The 18281-nt window shown below is 42.3% G+C and overlaps 1 protein-coding gene and 1 pseudogene across 1 annotated transcript; both read right to left on the minus strand.

The window, feature by feature from the left end:
• Positions 1 to 2613: 2613 nt before the first annotated feature.
• Positions 2614 to 3352, minus strand: LOC129630715 (zinc finger protein 677-like; annotated as a pseudogene).
• On the minus strand, positions 3310 to 10197 carry LOC129630716 (zinc finger protein 501-like). Its single transcript, XM_055551213.1, has 3 exons — positions 10080 to 10197; positions 9494 to 9586; positions 3310 to 4820 (listed from the first exon to the last, which is right to left on the minus strand). The coding sequence occupies exons 1-3, from the start codon at positions 10195 to 10197 to the stop codon at positions 3478 to 3480; spliced, it is 1554 nt and encodes a 517-aa protein (XP_055407188.1). The 3' UTR covers positions 3310 to 3477.
• Positions 10198 to 18281: the final 8084 nt, after the last annotated feature.

An 18281-nucleotide genomic window follows, 5' to 3' on the forward strand; every position in this document is an offset into this window, starting at 1 on the left:
GATGAGGAAATGGGAATCCAATGCAAAATTCTTGCCTGGAAAATCCCATGGACAGAAGAGAGTTGGTTCTTTGTATAATGGCATTCTCAAACTCTGTTTTAAATATCTATATTGCACCCAGATGCTAAGTCATCACTGCATTTCGCAACATCCCTAAAATCCCAACACCAAACCACATTCCAGTGGGAGTGAGGATAGGAGTGACTCCCCATGCTGATCTCTCACAAAAAGAATAGTTTCAACAGTTCAAAGTCCCTGATTCACGTTGAGAATTCATTATGCTCCACAGAAAGCGAGGATGCAGACAATGGAGCAAAGGCTCTGGGACAGAAGGAAGTCTAAAGGGCTGGTCTTCACTATGATAAGAAGAAATGGGAAGAAATAAGATGATGAGATGCCCGGGAAGAAAAACTAGGAGCAGAAAGCTAAAGGCTTGCAGATTCTCATTTGGGCATTTCAGGAGGAAAAGCAGATGCAGCCCCAGACCCAGGACAGGATATTTACCTGAGAAATTGCCATTTCCTCCTCTTCTTCCTCCTGCTCTGTCTTCTCTGGGGATATTACGCTGCAAACGCACTTCTGAAGTTTCAGAAAATACCGTTGAGAGCATCACAATAGCTCTTTAACCTGCAACCAATGCTCCTACAGACAGAAGGGCCTTGAAAAGCTGAGAAGACTGACCTCTCCTGTCCTCTGTCTCAGGAGAGATTCAGGAACAATCAATTCCTACCTGGAGACCAGCCTGTGAACTTATTTCTTGATTGTTCTCTCCCCATAGAGAGCTCCTAACATTCTCCTCACACAGATGATGTGAGCTGACTGCATTTCCCTGTCCAAATCCAGCTAGACCAACCTGTTGCCTCTCCGTGGAGAAAGCCAGGGCTCAGCTCTCACAGATGGATCACGAGGCACTTCCTTAACCAGGGCCTCTGCTTAGAATGCCCTGGAGCACTTCTTAGACACCACAGTGATGCTCCCACAGGACCAACATAGAACTCTGTTGGGAGGGCATCAGTGATCAGTGAGGTCAGTTCCTGACACTGGTCATGTGATCCTGATGGAAAACCAGATGGAAACTACTTGGGTAAAGATTCTTTCTGAACCATTTCAATGAATACAAATCCCTGGTGGTCAGGTCCCCACTCCAAGTAGTTATCAATCTGCAGGTCTACAGTGTGGCCGTTAATGGAGTCATCAGCAAATCCCACTTTTTTCTGATGTTTCTTCTCCCAAACCAACGTTCAGGAGTCCTGAACTCAAAGCCTCACACTCACCACACCTAAGACCTCTCTGTAGGGGAGGATTTCGGTCAGGGATTTCTGAGAGAGGGCAAAGCTAGAATCAGGCAGAGAGAACACCAGTTCTTGCAGTTTAGCCTGTAGAAGTTACGCTGGGTGAGGTGCTCTGGGATCCCTAGGGTGTGTGTGAATTAACCCATTGAAACCAATACAACAAATCCGGTGAGCACTGTGAGGGTGTCATTGAAGGGGGGCTTGTAAAGTAGACCCTGGAGTTCAGCAAGACTGTTGATCTCAAGGAAGCTGGTCATCTAGACCAGGTGCTCACAGGACTGGCTTTTGTGAGTTCAAGAAACCGCAGGCTGCCTGCTGCCCAGACAGATGCTGAGGCAGCAACAGCATGGACCAGTTTACGGAAATTGTCAACAATATTCATTTTTTGATATAAGGATATGAGATTTGTGACTTTTACAGCTTACCAGACAAAGCCTAGGAAGCACTTAGGAAGCGTGGTATACACTAATTCCACGCCTCTTCCAGGAAGACTTTCTAATACGTTTCCGGGTTATCACAGAAGCTGTCTTCATTTCAACATTGTCAAGTAATAATCATGACTTGTGTGTTGATATTATAAAGCTACATCAATATTGCAGTGAACTCTCATTGTGTTTTTCTTACAAATCAAGGATATTACTATTGAAACTTTAGAACCAACTTCTATCTTACTTTAATACATGGAAAGATTAAATGATCACTTACATCATGGCAACTTCCAGATATTTCACATCAGTGCCAAACACCTCCATTTAGATGGTCACTGTCCATTTTACATTATGGTATCCTTCATCTTCTAATGGAGGATAGATAGAAATGGTTGCAACACAATATAAAAAGGCTAATCTTTAACAAACCGTAAAAAAACTACGTTTTCCAACACAGTAGAAAGCTTAGTATGGATGGAGTGTTCAATTACATTCATGTAAAAGAATCTAAAATCACGTCATTCTAAACAAGCATACAGATAGCAATCCACTCCAGTCCTATTGCCTGGAAAATCCCATAGACACAGGAGCCTGGTAGGCTACAGTCTATGGGGTTGCAAAGTTGGACACAACTGAGCGACTTTACTTTTGCTTTCATACATACATTGCTAAGAATTGTAACTTTCTAACCACCAACCTTCATCTCACGATTCATGCTAATATGTCCATTTTCTATGTGTTTTAACTATGGAGTACTCCCTACAGTCATTGTACTTCAGAGAAACTTCTGAAAACAAGATTGATGAAATGCCTTCTATTATGCAATCTCTGATATTTATTTCCATTTAACTTTTGATTAAATACTTTTCTACATATTGGTTACGTCATTTCCATTGTTTTTTTTTTTTTTTTTTTTCTATAAACTCTTGTGTTTTCTGGTGCATGTTTAGGGCAAACCTCTTCCATCACTTGTTCCATTACTAGAATTTCGCTCCAGTGTGTGTTCTCAGATGTTTAGTGAGATAAGCACTCTGACTACAGGCTTTGCCACATTCAGTACATTCATAAGGTCGCTCTCCAGTATGCATTCGCCGATGTTGAGTAAGAGCAGAGTTGTAACCAAAGACTTCGCCATATTCAGTACATTTATATGGTCTCTCTCTAGTATGCATGCGCCGATGCTCAGTAAGATTATAACGCGTAATAAAGGCCTTGCGACATTCTGTCCATTTATAACGTCTATCCCCAGTATGAATTGGGTGATGTTGAAAAAGGGCTGAACTCCTAATAAAGGCTTTGCCACATTCTTTACATTTGTATGGTTTTTCACCAAATGGATTCGATGATGTCGAGTAAGAATTGAGCAATGATGAAAAGCTTTGTTACATTCTTTACCTATATCAGGCTTCTCTCCAGTATGGATTTGCTGATGAGAGGTTAGATCTGAGTAACAGATAAAGGCTTTGCTCATTCTGTACATTTATAAGGTTTCACTCCAGTATGAATTTGCAAATGTTGAGTAAGATGTGAGTTGTAAGTCAAGGCTTTGCCACATTCTGAATATTTATAAGATTTCTCTCCAGAGTGAATTCGCTGATGTCCAGGAAGAAATAAGGAATGACAAAGGCTTTGTTACATTCTTTACATATATAAGGTTTCTCTCCAGTATGAATTCGCTGATGTTGAATAAGGTCTGAGTTGCAAGTAAAGGCTATGCTACATTCTGTACATGTATAAGGTGTCTCTCCAGCATGAATTCACTGATGTTGAATAAGGCCTGAGTTGTAAGTAAAGGCTTTGCTACATTCTGTACATTTATAAGGTTTCTCTCCAGCATGAATTCGCTGATGTTTAATAAGGTTTGACTGGTAAGTAAAGGCTTTGCCATATTCTGTACATTTATATGGTTTCTCCCTAGTGTGAATTCGCTGATGTTGAGTAAGAAATGAGGAACGATGAAAGGCTTTGTTACATTCTTTACATATATAAGGTTTCTCTGCAGTATGAATTCGCTGATGTTGAATAAGGCTTGAGTTGCAAGTAAAAGCTTTGCTACATTCTGTACATTTATAAGGTTTCTCTCCAGTATGAATTCCCCAATGTTGAATAAGGCATGAGTTGTAAGCAAAGGCTTTGCTACATTCTGTACATTTATAAGGTTTCTCTCCAGTATGAATTTGCCGATGTTTAATAAGGCTTGAGTTGTAAGTAAAGGCTTTGCCACATACTGTACATTTATAAGGTTTCTCTCCAGTGTGAATTCTCTGATGTGGAGTAAGAAATGAGGAACGACGAAAGGCTTTGTTACATTCTTTACATATATAAGGTTTCTCTCCAGCATGAATTCGCTGATGTTGAGTAAGAAGTGAGTGACAGTTAAATGCTCTGCAACATTCTGTACATTTGAAAGGTTTCCTTCCTGTATGAATTCTCCTATGTCTACTTAGATTGGATGACTTACTAAATATTTTCTCACCTATCTTACACTTGTTTTCTTTCTGTGGATTCTGAACAGCATCCTGTTGAGTAAGTTCTGAACAGTGATTAGAAACCTTACCATATTCACTACAAGTCCTGTCTCCAGTACAAGTACTCTTATCTAGAGAAAAACCTGACATTTGATCAAAGGTATTTCTACTATTATTAGTTTTTGAATCCTTGTTTGAAGATTCAGGTCCCTGATGTTTCTTAAGGTTTGAGTCTCCTTCAAATGTATACCTAGTTTCATTGCCGGAATATCTTCTCAGTCCGCCATAAATACTCTTGTAATTATTGGAGCTGGGGCTCTTACTTAAGGTCTGACTCATTTTATTATACATGGAAAGCTGTTGTGTATTAACCATACCACAATATGTATTGAAGAATGATGGTTGGATTGCATCTCTTCCATTATCATCAACATTATACATCTTGGAATGGATAGAAGATATCTGTTGGGGGAAGAACTGTCTTTCATTTACCCTGGTATATTCCCAATCCGTCATTAAATTTAAGTTTTTGAGGTGAAATATTTGATACATTCCTAGGTTTACTTTTCGGAATACATCTTCCAATGCTGGATTCTTTGGCATCAAATCCTGGGTGTCCTGTGGAGACATAGCTGAAAGATACCAAATAACAAGTAATTTTACCTGCTATTCCTAGTGAATATCTTTAAAGATTTACAGAAAATTGATGACCATAGCTAGTTTAAAAATACAATGGAGATGTAAGGATCAAGATGCCAGAGGCTTAGGCAGACGTGGAGCTCATCTCTCTCTCCACAAATGAATGAGAAATGGGAACAATTCTCACAGAGCCCAGCTGAACACTAGCGGAGGCCCTTGGAAATCTGAAAGGAAAAGAAAGATTCCTGCTCTGTAGGGTAGGACAAAAGAAAGAAGAAGGAAAAAGAAGAGGAGAGGAAGTGGGTTGGGGCCTGCAACCCTGCAGGGAGATGAAAGTGAGGAGATGTCTCCATATTCAAGGAATCCCCTCACTGGGGGAGCTCAATTTGGACAGAAGAGCCTCATTCTCTGTGGGAAGAGAACACGGCAAACAGTGCGTGGCAGCAGGACAGAGTGAGACCTGCACACAGGGTTCTGACCCCAGCCCTGCCCACCCAGCCTTAGCGGCATGTCCAGCAATGCAGACAAGGGCTGGGTGCTGAAATGTGGGGTTTGGAGAGCAGACCCAGGCAGAGGACTGCGGTGTGCTGTGAGGAGACATACTGAGGGGACGGGAGAGAGGGAGGAGGTCTATAAACAGGATGCTTGTGGAGGAAGCGTGAACCACTACAGAGAAAGTGTCATTGTTGAGTGATGCCCAGAGAATGAGCCAGCTGCATCCTTTGTCCCTTATGCCTGCCCCTGCTATCCAAGGACTTTGAAGAACTCTACACAGCCTGGGATCATTTGAGCCCCCAGCCATGGCCTCCCCCATCGACCTCCTCCACAATCAGCAGAATCCTGAGCTCTGGGGCAGCCTCAGGAGAAGACACCTGTGAGTTGGCCACATGCACAGATGGAGCAGAAAGCACAGGTGAATGCCAGCAATAAAGAAGAAAAGCTGAAAACTCTCCTTGCAGCAACACAAGCCACGGTATTATACCCATGACCAGCTTTGTAACCTCAGCCCCTACAGAGCATCTGAACCAACAACCAAGGGCTCTCTCATTCACGGCAGGTATAGCTTTAGTAGCTGTAGACTTTGTGGGCTCCTATCCAAGGGGGCTGGGCCAGGACAGAGCCTGAGCTTCTCCATAGCACTACAGCGGGTCCAGCTCCATGCTGAATGCAATCACAGAACCTGACTTCACTGAATCTATGCTGGTGACCTTGTGAAAACAACAGCTGAGAGACACCAGGGCCGTGTGCCATCATGCCCATGGTTAAGGTGGGGCCAAGAGCAGTGCTAGCACCTCATAACATGAGAGCTTGCAGAACGCATGAGAGAGGACACCAGAGCACACCCTGAGGGGAACATTCCTAGAGGAGTAATATTCAGTGACTTCTCTCCCAGTGGGTGTGCCCCAATCCCACCTGCCTGGCACCACAGATCAGAATCACAGCAAAGACTCAGATCTGGGAGCTCTATTCCACCATGCAGGGAGCAGACACCACCAGAGGGCACCAACAACCACAGAACAAGGGGGAAACAGCCCTGAATATCCAGGGCAGGCTCTGGTCACAGTTAACAGCAATCAGAGCACAGATCAAGAGAGGACAAGGGCACAAACCTCTGGACCAACCTCACCCACCAAGGTGCAGCTATCAGAAGGAAGATTAACTAGGTGGCTGCATGCTTCAAAACAAAGACCACATACAGAACGCAGGACAACATGAGATGGCAAAGAAATACGATATAGGGGAAGAAACAAGATAAAACCCTCCAAAGACCACTGAATTAAGAGGTGATAGGCAATCTAATGATTACTTCTTGCTTTTAGTCATCTTAAGTGGAGACACTAAACACTTTCACAAATCCCAGGTGCCTAGTAATTCTTAAATCCACTTCTTGCCACACATGTTTCTGAGAATGTTCTATTAGCTGTTTCAATCTAAGAAGCATAAATGATAGTGACAGAGAACTAGTCAGAAACTGAGGACACATAAGACAGTGTCCAAGGAAGCTGAATACAAATAAGATAAACTTAATAAAGTCCTAGTTTTAAGAAATTAAATAAGAGAGACTTTAAAACTATGATTGAAAGAGGGAACTCTACTCATTGCTCTGTGGAGACCTAAATGGGAAGGAATCAATAGGACGGTAAAGACTAGAGATCTCTTTTAAGAATATTTCATGCAAACATGGGCTCGATAAAGGACAGAAACAGGATGGACCTAAAAGAAGAAGATATTAAGAGAAGTTGGCAAGAATATATGGAAGAACTATACAAAAAAGATCTTAATGACCGAGATAACCACGATGGTGTGGTCACTCACCTAGTAACAGACATCCTGGCATCCAAAGTAAAGTCGGCCTTAGAAGGCATGAGGACCAACAAACCTAGTGCAGGTGATGGAACTCCAGCTGACCTATTTCAAGTCCTAAAAGATGATAATGCTAAAGTTCTGCACTCGATAAGCCAGCAAATTTGGAAAACTCAGCAGTGGCCTCAGGACGGGAAAAGGTCAGTTTTCATTCCAATCACAAAGAAAAGCAATGCCAAAGAACGCTCAAACTACTACACAATTTCCCTCATTTCCAACAATAGCAAAGGCTCCAAATTCTCCAAGCCAGGCTTTAACAGTACGTAAACTGACAGCTTCCAGATGTTCAAGCTGGACTTAGAAACGGCAGAGGAACCAGAGATCAAATTGCCAACATGCCTGGGATCATATAAAAAGCGAGAGATTTCTGGAGAAACGACGACATCTGCTTTATTGACTATATCACAGCCTTTGATTGTGTGGACAAGAAACTGTGAAAAATTCTTAAAGAGATGGGAACACCAGACTACCTTACCTGCCTCCTGAGAAATCTCTATGCATGTCAACAAGCAACAGTGAGAACTGGACATGTGACAACGGACTGATTCCAAATTGGGAAAGGAGTACGTCAAGGCTGTACATTGTCAGCCTGCTCATTTAATGTATATGCACGGTACATATTGGGACATACTGGGATGGATGAAGCACAAATTGGAATCATGATTTCAGGGAGAAATATCCATAATCTCAGATACACAGATGACACCACCCTTAGAGCAGAAAGCCAAAAGGAACTGAGGAGTCTCTTAATGAAACTGAAAGAAGAGCCTGAAAAAGCTGGCTTCAAACTCAATCTTCAAAAAACAAAGATCATGGCACCGGTCAGATTGTTTCATGGCAAATAGTGGGAGAAACAGTGGAAACAGTGAGAAACTTTATTTTTGGGGGGTTCCAACATCACTGCAGATGGTGACTACCGCCATGAAAGTAAAAGATGCTCGCTCCTTGGAAGAAAAGCTATGACCAACCTAGGCAGCAAATTAAAAACCAGAAACACTACTTTGCTGACAAAGGTCCATCCAGTCAAAGCTATGGTTTTTCCAGTAGTCATTTATGGATGTGAGAGTTGGACCATGAAGAAAGCTGACTGCTGAAGAATTGATGCCTTTGAACTCTGCTATTGGAGAAGACTCTTGAGAGTCCCTTGGACTGCAAGAAGATCACACCACTCCATTCTAAAGGAAATCAGTCCTCAATATTCATTGGAAGGACATAGTGAAGCTGAAGTTCTGATACTCTGGCCACCTGATATGAAGAACTGACCCACTGAGAAAGACCCTGATGCTGGGAAAGATTGAAGATGAGAGGAGAAGTGGACGACAGAGGGTGAGATGGTTGCATCGCATCACTGACTCGATGGACATGAGTTTGAGAAGGCTCTGGGAGTTAGTGATGGGCAGGGAAGCCTGGCCTGCTGCAGACCATGGATCGCAGACTCAGAACTGAACTGACTGATATGTATAATTGATGCTCTTTGCTGTATAGGAGTACAAAATTGGAAAACAGCTATATTCCAATTAGAACTTTTAATAAAGATTTCTTTATAGAATCTAAAAATTGTCATAGTTTGAATCAACCATTAATAATGTAGTGGAAAATGTGCTAAGATTTTATGTCCATTTATTTTAAAATTCTATGAGGTAATAAAACACAATAAAGTATTTTAGCACATTAGAATTGGGGCAAATACACTAAAGATATTTAGTATGAGATCATATAAGGTAAAGAGAAACTTTCAAGTCAACCTGAGATGTGCATTGTTTCATTTTCACCAGGTTTTGCTTTCTGCAGTGAAAAATTACTTGAATTTGAAATTTACTTAGAAAGTCCTCTGGGTCGCTCCCAGTAGATAGGAAGTTATAAATCAGAGAACAAAAACCCGTCCCTAGTATTCCTGGAAATTTGGTAGTTTGTCTACCACTCCACTCACACATTTCTGTCTAGAGATAGAAGGAAACTTTAAAAGGACTGTCATACAGTTACTCAGAAATGGGCAGAGTTTTCCTAGGGCCCCCAAGAAATCGAAGGGCAATGAATGAATGCAGTTTGTCAGAAGCCAAGAGGAGACTTTTAGGTCACACTGTGATGGAGAAAAGTAATCACTGGAGATAAATTCATGAAGATTTCAGAAAGAGAGAATGGGGCAGGTGATACATTTCTATCACAGTAGCAGAACCAACCCAGGTTTTCAAAAACCATTTCCATTGAAGCAAATCTCCCAACATCACGTGATGAAGGATGAGTTCCTTGCTGCTCCTTGGACCTCTCATCTGAGTCATCATCTCCAGCCATTCACACCTACCTGGGTAAATGGCTGTTGCCTCCATTCTCCTCATATTCCTGGGATCCTTCAATAGCTCCAGAAAGGTGACCAGGTCCACCTTAGAGAGAAGCCCTGGTGATCAGAGAAAGGAGTATTTGTGTTGTTAGATTCATCAGTATCGAATCCAATATGTATTCAGGTGAGACGAAAATGCATTTTCTTCTAGAAAACGATTTCCTGAAATACTTTATTCAAAGCTGCTGTACAATACTAACACACACCTAACAATCAGGTCCTGAGATTCTGGTCAAGTAGTACTAAGGCAAAAGTAAGTAGTGTCAATGTGAGATTAAGAGAGGGTGCAACTACTTAATACCACAGAACTTACACAATTACCACTAAGCTAGAATGAAGGATGCAGAGTACATCAAGGAAGAAAAACATCACCAGCACAACGATTCATCATGAAGCCTTTCTTTCTAAACTCAGAAATAACCTATTATCCCCTAGACAGCACAGATCTGAAAATACTGTGGGAAGCAGAAAATTTCAGAAGACATTCTAGAAATGACAGAACAAAAACACAGTGGGTAGATAAGGGATTCTGGAAGGCAGTTATCCTCACCCAAGGAGGCCAGGTTCCTGTAGTTCTCTACCATCACGTCCCTGTACAATTTCCGCTGACTGGGGTCCAGGCATTCCCACTCCTCTTGAGTGAAGTCTATGGCCACATCCTGAAACATTAGCCGTCCCTGAAATACAAAGTACAGATGCCAATAGGCCGTGGGAAGTCTTCCTAATGTGATCCAAGATGAAAACGGCAAGTTCAGAGACCTGGTCGTGATTTGGTGGCTTGGCTGGTATTATAAAATATATTTTTTTACACAGTTTTCCTATTTACCCAATTTCTAATGTGAAGAAAGGAGGATGAGTTATGATCCACAAGCCATTAGAGAAACTATTCTCATCTGAAAGAGCAATTATAAAATAATCAGGGCCACAGTAGCATATTTATTCCGTGATTCAGGAGCAGACCACGGCCATGTTTTAAGGCATCAGGATGGCAAAAGTCTAACCATGAGGGGTTACTTTTGGAGAAGATGAATAAGCTTTGTCTACATGTACCATAACCTTAAGTAACGCTTATTTACTTTACCAAAGTAACAAAAGATTTTAAAAATGAAAGTAAATCACTTAAAGGCAAAGAAATTCATAATCTCTTCTTGAAAGCTGCATTCTAAGAAAACTTTGTTGTATTAACATAGAGATTAGACTAAATTCCAGTCTGCTACCAGCTTACCAGATAGCAAACAAAAGCTGTTTATCGGTTAACCTTAGAAAAATCTTTTCCATAAATCATGAAGTAGCAGTATTTTTCCAAAGGCATCAGAGTGAAACCATAGAAGGCATGTTTAAATCTGATTAAACTGCAATTGACCGTGTAGCCTGGTCACTGCTGTGACTTGTAACACTTTAACAGGATAAGTAGAATTATAGTTGACCTGATTTTATTAGGGCGTATCAGATCTATATGAACTCCACATAATTTTAGGATATCTATATTGGTAAAATCCACCATACACTATAATCTGAGAATATTTACACCCACTCAACAGGACTTCCCATGTAACTTTACATGTCCAATGAACCCAGGTAGTTTAATAGCTCCCTGGGATGTCTCAGGGGCCCTCTGAAGCATTTGAAAGTCAGCTAGAAGTCAAATCATTTAGGAAGCTTTGTGGACAAATATCAAAAGGGGTTATTATAACAATCTGTCAGATAAGATCTGAGTAACAGGCAAATTTGGCCTTGGAATACGGAATGAAGCACGGCGAAGACTAATAGAGTTTTGCCAAGAAAATGCACTGGTCATAACAAACACCATCTTCCAACAACACAAGAGAAGACTTTACACATGGACATCACCAGATGGGCAACACCGAAATCAGATTGATTATATTCTTTGCAGCCAAAGATGGAGAAGCTCTATACAGTCAACAAAAACAAGACCAGGAGCTGATTATGCCTCAGATCATGAACTCCTTATTACCAAATTCAGACTTAACTTGAACAAAGTAGGGGAAACCATTACACCATTCAGGTATGACCCAAATCAAATCCTTTATAATTATACAGTGGAAGTGAGAAATAGATTTAAGGGCCTAGATCTGATAGAGTGCCTGATGAACTATGGAATGAAGTTCGGGACATTGTACAGGAGACAGGGATCAAGACCATCCCCATGGAAAAGAAATACAAAAAAGCAAAACGGCTATCTGGGGAGGCCTTACAAATAGCTGTGAAAAAAAGAGAAGCGAAAAGCAAAGGAGAAAAGGAAAGATATAAGCATCTGAATGCAGAGTTCCAAAGAATAGCAAGAAGAGATAAGAAAGCCTTCCTCAGCGATCAATGCAAAGAAATAGAGGAAAACAACAGAATGGCAAAGACTAGAGATCTCTTCAAGAAAATTAGCGATACCAAGGGAACATTTCATGCAAAGATGGGCTCGATAAAGGACGGAAATGGTATGGACCTAACAGAAGCGGAAGATATTAAGAAGAGGTGGCAAGAATACACAGAAGAACTGTACAAAAAAGATCTTCACGACCCAGATAATCACGATGGTGCGATCACTGACCTGGAGCCAGACATCCTGGAATGTGAAGTCAAGTGGGCCTTAGAAAGCATCATTAAGGAAATAAAAAAAAAAAAGAAAGCATCACTACGAACAAATCTAGTGGAGGTGATGGAATTACAGATGAGTTCTTTCAAATCCTGAAAGATGATGCTGTGAAAGTGCTGTACTCAATATGCCAGCACATTTGGAAAACTTAGCAGTGGCCACAGGACTGGAAAAGCTCAGTTTTCATTCCAATCCCAGGCAATGCCAAAGAATGCTCAAAGTACTGCACAATTGTACTCAACTCACATTCTAGTAAAGTAATGCTCAAAATTCTCCAAGCCAGGCTTCAGCAATACGTGAACTGTCAACTTCCTGATGTTTAAGATGGTTTTAGAAAAGGCAGAGGAACCAGAGACCAAATTGCCAACATCCGCTGGATCATGGAAAAAGCAAGAGAGTTCCAGAAAAACATCTATTTCTGCTTTATTGACTATGCCAAAGTCTTTGGCTGTGTGGATCACAATAGACTGGAAAATTCTGAAAGAGATGGGACTACCAAACCACCTGACCTGCCTCTTGAGAAATCTGTATGTAGGTCAGGAAGCAACAGCTGGAACTGGATATGGAACAACAGAGTGGTTCCAAGTAGGAAAAGGAGTATGTCAAGGCTGTATATTGTCACCCTGGTTATTTAACTTATATGCAGAGTACATCATGAGAAACACTGGACTGGAATAAGCACAAGCTGGAATCAAGATTGCCGGGAGAAATATCAATCACCTCAGATATGCAGATGACACCACCCTTATGGCAGAAAGTGAAGAGGAACTCAAAAGCCTCTTGATGAACGTGAAAGTGGAGAGTGAAAAAGTTGGCTTAAAGCTCAACATTCAGAAAACGAAGATCATGGCATCTGGTCCCATCACTTCATAGGAAATAGATGGGTTAACAGTGGAAACAGTGTCAGACTTTATTTTTGGGGCTCCAAAATTACTGCAGATGGTGACTGCAGCCATGAAATTAAAAGACGCTTACTCCTTGGAAGGAAAGTTATGACCAACTTAGATAGCATATTGAAAAGCAGAGACGTTACTTTGCCAACAAAGGTCCCTCTAGTCAAGCCTATTGTTTTACCTGTGGTCATGTATGGATGTGAAAGTTGGACTGTGAAGAAGGCTGAGCGCCGAAGAATTGATGCTTTTGAACTGTGATATTGGAGAAGACTCTTGAGAGTCCCTTGGACAGCAAGGAGTTCCAACCAGTCTTTTCTGAAGGGGATCAGCCCTGGGATTTCTTTGGAAGGAATGATGCTAAAGCCGAAACTGCAGTACTTTGGCCACCTCACGCGAAGAGTTGACTCAATGGAAAATTCTCTGATGCTGGGAGGGATTGGGGGCAGGAGAAGAAGGGGACGACCGAGGATGAGATGGCTGCATGGCATCACTGACTCGATGGACGTGAGTCTGAGTGAACTCCGGGAGTTGGTGATGGACAGGGAGGCCTGGCGTGCTGCGATTCATGGGGTTGCAAAGAGTCGGACACGACTGAGCGACTGAACTGCACTGAACTGAGCTTCTTTGGCTGGCAATACTGTGTTTTCTGTCATTCTGATGTGTCAGGAGGACAATGGGTTCCTTGGGATCATGATTACGGGTAAGTGTAAACAAACCCGTTCAGAAGTTAAGAAGCTTATCAAGTCCAAAGAAACAGCATTTCAGGAAAGAGACAGAATAAACAAACAAAAGGACTATGCCTCTTACCTCGGAATGAGTCATTTCTGACTCCTTGCTTTCCTCTTCCTCTGGGCTTCCTTCTCACGTAAGATCAGTCTTGGGAAGTGACCCCTGAATGTTGAAAATAGACTGTTCAATACCTAGAAAACCACACTGAGCTCCCTATAACACAGCCCCACACAGAGGGAGGATCACAAGAGGTACAAAATACAATCCTCTACGGCCACTGACACAGCAGGGATTCTGGAACACAGACTCAAACGTGGTGTTTTTAGTTTTATTCTTTTCTTCAGAACTTGCGGCCCTTCCTGTGAAAACCACACGTTCTAGGCTGACCCTCCCCTTCAAACCGTAGGCGAGACTCTGACCAAACTCCATACAGATACAGCCTCCTTCACTTCTTCGTGGATCAGGGACTTAGGGGTTGGGCAATGCAGGACTTTAAGCAGCGGTCTCCACAAGTTAGAAGGCAGAACTCCCAGAGAAGGACGTGGACTCTAGAACGATAGTAACAGGAAGCGGATGTGGACCCCAGGGAGCCGGCAGCTAAGATGAAGGACTTCAGAACTTCTCACGGCGATACGAGGACATACACTGGGGACGGGAAAATGGAGACGGTAGTTTGAACGTTCACAGAGACCCCGGAAACCCAGGTGTGAAAGACAAAAGGCTGTGGGACTAGGAATCGGGTTTTAAACAAACAAAACTCACCAGGACACTCTGTCACTCATTTAAAAGCAATTCCGGGTCTGCAGGATACTGCGCACGCGCGGGAGGATGATCCGGTACGGAGGCAGGTGAGTGCGCTACGCCGCGGCCAACGAGAGGCGTCGTAAGGTAGAAGGTAGGACGAGGCCACAAGCGCAGGTACGTAGGGGAGGGGCCAGTGGGGGTGGAGCCTTGCCTCCCCTCAACCCCACTCCTGTCAATTTTGGGTCTGTTGGTCCTTCTGTCCAGTTGTGCTTCCTTTCTCTGCCTTTTGATGCCTTTAAATCGCTTGGATTCCTTCTGGAGCAGAGCTGCTTCTTGCCTGTTCTAACTAGTGTTTCAGACAATTAAGGCAAAAGAGAAAAATTTTGAGAGGTGTCTCTATGGGAAGCCGAGGTGTTTTCAGCAAGTTGAAAAACGGGGAAAATTCAAAAGCCCTTTGTGTGAGTGTGTGAAGATGGGTGTCTCCTCAGTGACGAAAAGTAGAACGTAATCACTTCAGCAGCAGCCGCAACAACAATTAACAGAAGCAATCTGTGTATCAACAGACTCTGGCAGGAGTAACTTCTGTGGTTATGTTATAAACAACAATGTGGGTTCCGGTCTCCCTCTTTCTTTCTGGACTCACTTCCTAAGAGAAAAGCCAACTGCCCTGTTGTAAGCAGGTCTCTGGTTACAGTTTCCTCCCAACGGTTCATCTGAGTGATTCAATTCAGTTCAGTCGCTCAGTCGTGTCCGACTCTTTGGGACCCCATTGAGTCAGTGATGCCACCCAACCATCTCATCCTCTATTGTCCCCTTCTGCTCCTGTCTTCAACCTTTCCCAGTATCAGGGTCTTTTCTAATGTCACTTATTCGCATCAGGTGGCCAAAGTATTCGAGTTTCACCTTCAGCAACAGTCCTTTCAATGAATATTCAGGACTGATTTCCTTTACGATGGACTGGTTGGATCTCCTTGCTCTCCAAGGGACTCAGAGTCTTCACCACCACAGTTACAAAGCATCAATTCTTCAGTGCTCAGCTTTCTTTATAGCCCAACTGTGCCATCCGTACATGACTCCTGGAAAAACCATACCCTTGACTACACGGACATTTGTTGGCAAAATAATATCTGTGATTTTTAATATGCTATCTAAGTTCGTCATAACTTTTCTTCCAAGGAATAAACGTCTTTAAATTATATGGCTGCAGTGATTTTGGAACCCGAGAAAATAAAGTCTGTCACTGTTTCCATTGTTTCCCATCCATTTCCCATGAAGTGTTGAGACCAGATGCCATGATCTTAGTTTTCTGAATGTTGAGTTTTAAGCGAACTTTTTCACTCTCCTCTTTCAGTTTCATCAAAAGGCTCTTTAACTCTTCTTCGCTCTCTGCCCTAAGGGTTGTGTCATCTGCATTCCTGAGATTATTGGTATTTCTACCAGCAATCTTGATTCCAGCTTGTGCTTCATGCAGTCCAGCATTTCTCATGATGTACTCTACATATGAGTTAAATAAACAGGGTGACCCATGCTTAGGGTGGGGCCAAGAGCAATGCCAGTAATAGGATCACACAAGACCTTGCTAGAGCATGAAAGGTGACACACAGAGCACACCCCGTGGAGAATATTTTGCGAGGAGAAATATTCAGTGGCTTCTCTCCCAGTGGGTGTGCCCCAATCCCACCAGCCTCGCACCACAGATCAGAAACACAGCTCAGAAACAGATCTGGGGCTCTATTCCACCAACCAGGGAGAGGTATCACCACAAAGAGGGCAGTGAAAACCACAGAGCAATGGGGAAGTTCCCCTCAATATCCAGGGCAAGCTCTGGCCATAGTAATCCAATTAAAGCCCAGGTCGAGGGGATAAAGGCACAAACCCCTGCACCAACCTCACCCAACAAGTTGCAGACACCAAATGGAAGACTAACTGGGTTCCTGTAGCCGTCAAAACAGAGCTCACAGACAGAAAACTGGACAAAATGAGATGGCAAAGAAATACGATATAGAGAGCAAAGCAACATCAAACCCTACAAGAACCACTAAATGAAGAGAAGATAAGCAATCTAAAAATTACTTCTTGCTTTTAGTCATCTTAAGTGGAGACACCAGACGTTTTCACAAATCCTAGGCTTCTGATAATTCTTTAATCCACTTCTTTTTAAACATGTTTCTGAGAATGTTCTATTAGATGTTTCAGTCTAAAAATAATAAATGATAGTGACAGAAAACGAATCAGAAACTGAGGACACATAAGACAGTGTCCAAGGAAGTGGATTACAAATAAGATAAACTAAATAAAGTGCTAGTTCTTAAGAAATTAAATAAGAAGAGAGCCTTTTAAAAATATGGTTGAAACACAGGCAAGTGTACTCATAGCTCTGTGGAGACCAAAGTGGTACAGAAATCAATAGAATGGGGAAGACTGGAGATCTCTTCACGGAAATTGATATACCAAGGGAACTTTTCATACAAAGATGGGCACAATAAAGGACAGAAATGGTATGGACCTAACAGAAGTGGAGAATAATTAAGAAAAAGCGACAAGAATACAAGGAGAGATATACAAAAAAGATCATAATGACCAATATAACCAGGATCGTGTGATGACTCAGCTAGAGACAGACATCCTGGAGTCTGAAGTCAAGTGGGCCATGGGAAGGATCACTATGAATAAAGCTAGTGGAGGTGATAGAATTCCAGTTGAGCTGTTTCAAGTCCTAAAAGATGATGTTGCTCAAGTGCTGCAGACAGTATGCCAGCTAATTTGGAGACCTCAGTAGTGGCCAAGGACTGGAAAAGGTCAGTTTTCATTCCATTCCCAAAGAAAGACAATGCCAAAGAATGATGAAACTAGTGCACAATTGCACTCATTTCACATACTACAAAAGTAAGGTTCAAAATTCTCCAAGCATGGCATCAACAGTATATGAACCGAGAATTTCCAGATGTTCAAGCTGGATTTACAAAAGGCAGAGGAACCAGAGATTAAACTGCCAACATCCGTTGAATCATAGAAAAAGCAAGAGAGTTCTAGAAAAACATCTACTTATGCCTTATTGACTACGCCACAGCCTTTGATGGTGTGGATCAAAATAAAGTGGAAAATTCTTAACAAGATGGGAATACCAGGCCACCTTACCTGCCTCCTGAGAAATCTGTATGCAAGTCAAGAAGAAACAGTACCGGAGATGGAACAATGGACTAGTTGCAAATTGGGAAAGGAATATGTCAAGACTGCCTATTGTCACCCTGCTTATTTAACTTATATGCAGAGTACATCATGCAGGAGCTCTCAGCTCGGTGCCTGGGTTGGGAAGATCCCCTAGAGAAGGGAATGGCTCCCCACTCCAGTATTCTGGCCTGAAGAAGTCCATGGATTGTATAGTCCATAGGGTCACAAAGAGTTGGTCAGAACTGAGTGAGTTTGCAGGTGATGAAATTCCAGTTCAGCTATTCCAAATCCTGAAAGATGATGCTGTGAAAGTGCTGCACTCAATATGCCAGCAATTTTGGAAAACTCAGCCGTGGCCACAGGACTGGAAAAGGACAGTTTTCATTCCAATCCCAAAGAAAGGCAATGCCAAAGAATGCTCAAACTACCGCACAATTGCACTCATCTCACACGCTAGTAAAGTAACGCTCAAAATTCTCCAAGCCAGGCTTCAGCAATATGTGGACCGTCTTGATGTTCAAGCTAGTTTTAGAAAAGGCAGAGGAACCAGAGATCAAATTGCCAACATCCACTGGATCACAGAAAATGCAAGAGAGTTCCAGAAAAA

Source organism: Bubalus kerabau, chromosome 17 (genome assembly GCF_029407905.1).
Source record: "Bubalus kerabau isolate K-KA32 ecotype Philippines breed swamp buffalo chromosome 17, PCC_UOA_SB_1v2, whole genome shotgun sequence".
NCBI classification, from domain to species: domain Eukaryota; kingdom Metazoa; phylum Chordata; class Mammalia; order Artiodactyla; family Bovidae; genus Bubalus; species Bubalus kerabau.

Coding starts and splice junctions, on each gene's coding strand:
- LOC129630716 (XM_055551213.1), bottom strand. CDS start 10,197: ATGTTTCAGGATGTGGCCATAGACTTCACTCAAGAGGAGTGGGAATGC. Junction 9,587..10,079: donor CAGGAACCTGGCCTCCTTGG/GTGAGGATAACT, acceptor TCTGATCACCAG/GGCTTCTCTCTAAGGTGGAC. Junction 4,821..9,493: donor GGCAACAGCCATTTACCCAG/GTAGGTGTGAAT, acceptor GGTATCTTTCAG/CTATGTCTCCACAGGACACC.